Consider the following 6,000-nt stretch of genomic DNA (forward strand, 5'->3'; position numbering starts at 1 on the left):
CCAGCAATTTTTGTTTTTGTTTCAGATTTCCAGAATTGCAAAATTTTGCCTTTATCTTATATACTTTTTAACTATTTCCTCCCACTAGTTCATTCCACTTCCTGTATGTCCCACAAGATTAGGTGAATCTGTTGACAGTCAAGGTGTGATACCCTTGTAGCTGAAGACTCCTCTTGCAGTACCACTGTTGGAAGTGGCTGGCACTGGGGGCGGTATATTAGGTTGGATCATGGAGACAAAGTTCCCACAAAAGACTTTAATGGAACATGTGACTTGTGCAAAATTCCATAAATCTAATGGTTATATCTTCACAAAATTAATAAAAATGAAAGGCCATGAGCATCCAGTGAGAAATTAATATTGCTTCATCTCACTCAGCTGTAGTTTCAATATTCAGATTAGGCCACATTGTAATGGAGTCGATAAAGAGTGTTGACCTGGGAGTGATTAATGCAAACGCTGCATATGAAAATTGGAAACCAGAAACTTTTCATTCCCCGTCACAAAAGGCAAACGGCCATAATAATTTGCCTCTCAAAATGATCAGTTGTCATTATGAAAGACCTTTATGTCCAATTCTAGGACAGTATTCCTCACATTTAATGTACTTCAAAGCTGTGGCATCCTTTTACCAAAGTTTGACTTTCCAGTTAACTCGGTCAAATCTGTGTCTTCGTTCATACAAGTCCAAGAAGTCTCGGGAGCTTTTATTGTGGTAAGATATTACTCTGTGCATTGAGTCGTGATTGCATCACATCACAATAGAGTCACTACATCCAATCAAACAGGAATTTGTAGCTTTATGCAAGTGGGTGGCACTTGTTTGTTTGAACTTTTGACTCTGTGCAACAGACTGTGTTCGTTACAAATCTGCTTTTCCGCACTGCATTGAGATTTTGGGACAAGGTACCCGTATTCCAGTTTGAATGTTTCAAAGACTTCTCTCAAGCCAAAAGCAATCATCCCATCCCTTTTTTAAAAAAAAGTCTGTATCTGGTCCCAATCCTGTTTGCTTCTAGAGGGTTGCGGCTAAGCGGGTGCATTCTGGTGGGGCTGTGTGTGACTATTATCTATGCATGTTCCAACTTGTTAGAGGATTTCTACTTTCCATTGGGAACTATCAAGAGTATTAAAGGGTGGAAATGTTGTTGCCCATTTTGAACATTCCATGGTATGGGTGTGATCTCTGTAAATGACACGAATTCTACCCCAGGCTAGTAAATATTTATTCATTCGTGGCACGTGGGTGTCACTGGCAAGGCCAGCATTTGTTGCCCATCCCTATTCGCCCTTGTGTACTAAGTGGTTTGCTAGGCTATTTCAGAGGGCAGTTAAGAGTCATCCACATTGCTGTGGGTCTGGAGTCATGTGTTGGCCAGACCAGGTAAGGGCGGCAGATTTCCTTCCCTAAAGGACATTACTGAGCCAGATGAGTTTTTTTGATGAAAATCAATAACAGTTTCATGGTCACCATTACTCAGAGTAACTTTCAACTCCAGATTTTTATTAACTAATTGCACTTAACTTCCACCAGCTGCTATGGTAGGATTTGAACCCATGCCCCAGAGCATTAGTCTCAGCCTCTGCATTACTAGTCCAGTGACATTGCACTTGGGGAGGTGGTGGCATAGTAGTAAAGTATAATCAGCTCTTCGCCACCCCTTCCACATTCAAATTTCACCCTTGAGTGAGTTAGGCAGATATATGACCTCCAAAGGAGGTCGAGGGTTATGGGGGCAGGCAGGGAAGTGGAGTTAAGGCTGCAGTCAGATCATCCATGATATTATTGATGGAGCGGGTTTGAAGGGCTGACTGGTCTACTGCTGTTTCATACATTCTTGTCAGAAATCAATCCAACTGCAGACTTAAATATGTAATGCGTACTGTCACCTCAGCTGCTTCATGTCCACAGCCACACATTTCTGATGTTTGAGAAATGTCATTGTTGAGCACAACTTGCCCTCAACTTGCTGCCGTAATGCCATTACTGTGGCATTGTCACTCACTCCCCTTGTTTGCTCTGTAACTCTGGACCTGGAAGATCTAGATTTTAATCGTCAACCCACAATGAATCATCTGGTCATTGGCGGGGCAGTAGAGAAGTGGGGTGGGGGGGTGGTGGGAAGGTACAAGGGTGAATAGGGATGGGCAACAAATGCTGGCCTTGCCAGTGACACCCACGTGCCATGAATGAATAAACAGTTACTAGCCTGGGGTAGAATTCGTGTCATTTACAGAGATCACACCCATACCATGGAATGTTCAAAATGGGCAGCAATTACATCAATTCTCTGGATTTAGGGAGGTTTGCATCAGCCAGATATCCTCACTCATGTAGTCACCCCTGTTACAAAGAGTGTGCATGGGGTGGATTAGATGAGGACAGATGTGGTTGCGATTCTCTAAAGTTGAATAATCCGACATTAACAATCTAATTACACAAACGTCAAGCTATCAGAAGTTGGAACTGTCTCCCAGTATGAAAGTAGCATTGGAGGGGGAGTAAGTGTGAGAGGAGGCACAGGAAGAGGATCTGAATTTATAAACTCGTATCCATGTCTCTGCCACACGGTCGGTGGTCAAGCTGTAAGCTGCCTGGGCCCTAAGGCTTGGAATTCTCTCCCTTAACCTCTGCCTCTCTCCTCCTTTAAGATGCTCCTTAAGGTCTTTGGTCACCTGCCCTAATATCTGTTTGATAATTCTCCTGTGTAGCGTCTTGAGATGTTATAACACATCAAAGGTGTTCTATAACTGCAAGTTGTTGTTTCTTCTCAACTGCAAGGTCTAAATGTAGTGGGGGAGCTGGATTTTCTGTGGTATTATCACAATCGGCACATGGTTTCAATAATAGAATGTGCAGCTGCACTGGAAGAATAATTCGAAGCCAAGTGATGGTATGGCCTTGGGGGTTTCATGGTTGCTGATTAACTGTTAAGTTCCATGTAGCTGACAACCTCTGCTCGTATGAATGATGTCATGAAGCTTCTGGCCACTTGCCAATGCTCCAGCTTGATGTGGGCTGAGCAGGGCAGTGGCCAAGGAAACCAGGAACGACACGGGAAGAAAGCGCAAGCGACTTCAGGGGGTTGTAGAGAAACCTCGTCGTAAGCAAGTACAACACCAAAGGACATCTCTGGGAATCTGAGTTCAATTGCCTCTGCATATAAACCTAGAAATGTTGATGAGATGCAAGGCATGTTAATAACATGTTGCCCTGTCCAATTGTTCTATAGCTCAGCTGTTTCTCCTCTCTCTCTCTCCCCCTCTCTCTCTCTCTCTCTCTCTGTTCTTCCCCTGCCTCCGACAGATTAACAACCAGGTCTGTGGCTCAGTAAACCTGCCGCAACAAGTGGTCAAGAATGCAGAGAGAGTGCAGGAGCTGATTCTTCAAAGTGAACTGGGGATCAGACAGCTCCAGGGACGGGCCATCAAGAAAGCCATCCTGTCCCCCAGGACCGCACTCATCAATTTCCTCGTGGAGGAATAACAGAGCTGCTTATGTTTTCAAAACATCGTGTGCCTCGGACTTACGCTCCCTTCAAAGCGAAGCCCTGTCAATTCTCACCGTAAACTCATTAATTTGAAGCAACGCATGGAGCCCAAAAGCTGTGCCCTGGAGCTCACGGGATGATCAAAGCCATGGCTCAGATTTCGCAGTTATTTCTTCCAGCTCTTTCCTCCAGTTTGTGGACCTACGGTCAGGGTTTGGCAGTGACAGGGCAGTGAAACTCTCTCGTGATGAAATGCTATTGACAATGGCATTGATCGGTCAATCCTTTTAGGCTAGAGCGAAGCACAAGTGATGGACAATGGCCAACAGCAATGAACAGGAGACGTAAAAAAGCTATTGAGTCAAGAAATCAAAGCATTTTGGGCCCCATCTTTGTAGTGCAAAATTGGTGATGGTTTCCAGGCCCACATTCTGCAAATTTGATGTTCCAATCACACTCAACTATTTTGTAAATTTAATAAATCACATTAAATGTAATAAAATACTAGGAGTTTGTTTTGATACCAAAGCAGTGGAATAATAATAATTTAGGGAATTTTAAAACGTAACTCTGCTAAAAATGCAATGATTGTTTATGCAGAAGTCAGAAGGAAAGCAAAATGAGTTTGTTTGAAGGAAAAAAAATCGCTCGCCCCAACGGTAACTCCAAATTAAAAAGGGACAGAACTGCGGTGACCATCTCTTCGATCTGTTAGGTGAGAAAGTTCTAATAGTTCAACATGAACAGCAGTGTTTGTTTTTTTCCCCCCCTCCCCGTGTGTTTTATTCCAGCAGGTTGTGCCTTGCTTGGACACAGTAGCCGATTGGATAAGTGTGTGATGCTCGCAATGTTTGGATAATGCTGTATGAGTCTTTTTTTTTTTTTACATCTAGCAACACAATCTTCAGAACATGCAGTGGTCATGTTTACATGGTCAAGAAAGTGTTTGTGCTCAACATCCTGGGGTAATGAGGTACTGACAACCCAGCGCAGTTTGTCAAGACTATTTTAATTTATACTGTTGAACTGCAGTGCTTCAAGTTGCCTATTCTTAGTATTTCCTCTGTCTTCTTTACTGGTAACGACTCAGTGTGCATAAATCACTGTCAGAAATTTCTCATTGTGAAATCCACTGTTTGATTTTCCTTCCTTACCCCTCCCTTCCCCCACTCTTAAGGCCATGGGCAGGATTTCCTGGTCGGCGTGCGGGAATCCCCCCTCCTCCCTCCCCGCCCACACAGGGAGCGCACAGCGCTTCAGAGCAGACGGCGCCTGCCCACGCAAAATGGCGGGGCGCCGATCGGGAACCCGCCCGCCCGCAAACGCGCCCACACAAGCCCCCCAACAGGCAGAAAATTCTGCCCCGTAAGACATAGGAGCAGAAGTAGGCCATTCGGCCCATCGAGTCTGCTCCACCATTCAATGAGACCATGGCTGACTTGATAATCCTCAACTCCACTTTCCTGCCTTTTCCCCATAGTCTTTACTGATTAAAAATCTGTCTATTTCCGCCTTGAATATACTCAACAACCCAGCCTCGACAGCCCTCTGTGGTAAAGAATTCCACAGATTCACCATCCTCTGAGAGAAGAAATTCCTCCTCATCTCGGTCTTAAATGGGCAACCCCTTACTCTGAGATTATGTCCCATGGTCCTAGACTCTCTCAGCATCCACCCTGTCAAGCCCCCTAAGAACCTTCACCGCACCTTTAACAAGCTGGTTCCATGCTTCATTCAGTAAACCTGCAGAATTGCCACAAAGCCTTAAAATCACCATTGTAAATAACCCAAGCTGTGCTCTGTGGATCATGTACATAAGATGGGGTGTAACTAAGCTTTTAAATGAATGAATTAACACATGGAAGTATGATGTAATTGCTGTCACAGAGACATGGTTGAGAGAGGGGCAGGATTGGCAGCTCAATATTCCGGGATCTAGGGTCTTCAGGCAAGATAGGGAAGGAGGTAAAAGAGGAGGGGGTGTTGCAATATTGATCAAGGAATCAATCACAGCAGTAAAGAGGGGTGACATCTTAGAAGGCTCCTCAAATGAAGCCATATGTGTAGAACTGAAAAACAAAAAAGGAGCAATCACATTGCTGGGAGTGTACTATAGGCCCCCAAACAGTCAGAGAAATAGAAGAGCAGATATGTAGGCAAATTTCAGGGAAGTGTAAAAATAATAGAGTAGTAATAGTGGGGGATTTCAACTTCCCCAACATTAACTGGGTTAGTCGTAGTGTGATAGGTTTAGAGGGAGTGGAATTCTTAAAATGCATCCAGAAGAGCTTTTTAAGCCAGTACGTAGAAGATCCTACATTAAGTCCTGGACTTAATTTTAGGGAATGAAGCCGGGCAAGTGGTAGAGGTATAAGTGGGGGAGCATTTTGCAGACAGTGATCATAATTCCATTAGATTCAAGGTTGTTATGGAAAAGGACAAGGATGGGCCAGAAATCAGAGTTCTAAATTGGGGGAAGGCCGATTGGAATAAGATCAGATATGATTTG

At 44.1% G+C, this 6,000-nt stretch overlaps 1 protein-coding gene across 1 annotated transcript in view; it reads left to right on the forward strand.

Moving 5' to 3' along the window:
* The window catches only part of lars2 (leucyl-tRNA synthetase 2, mitochondrial), a 96,425-nt gene extending 92,429 nt beyond the window's left edge, over positions 1–3,996 (forward strand). The window contains exon 21 of the mRNA XM_078539616.1: positions 3,308–3,996. Within this exon, the coding sequence (XP_078395742.1) occupies positions 3,308–3,487 (180 nt within the window). The 3' untranslated portion in view covers positions 3,488–3,996. The remainder of the gene's footprint in view (positions 1–3,307) is intronic.
* Positions 3,997–6,000: the final 2,004 nt, after the last annotated feature.

Source organism: Cetorhinus maximus, chromosome 3 (genome assembly GCF_964194155.1).
Source record: "Cetorhinus maximus chromosome 3, sCetMax3.hap1.1, whole genome shotgun sequence".
NCBI lineage: Eukaryota > Metazoa > Chordata > Chondrichthyes > Lamniformes > Cetorhinidae > Cetorhinus > Cetorhinus maximus.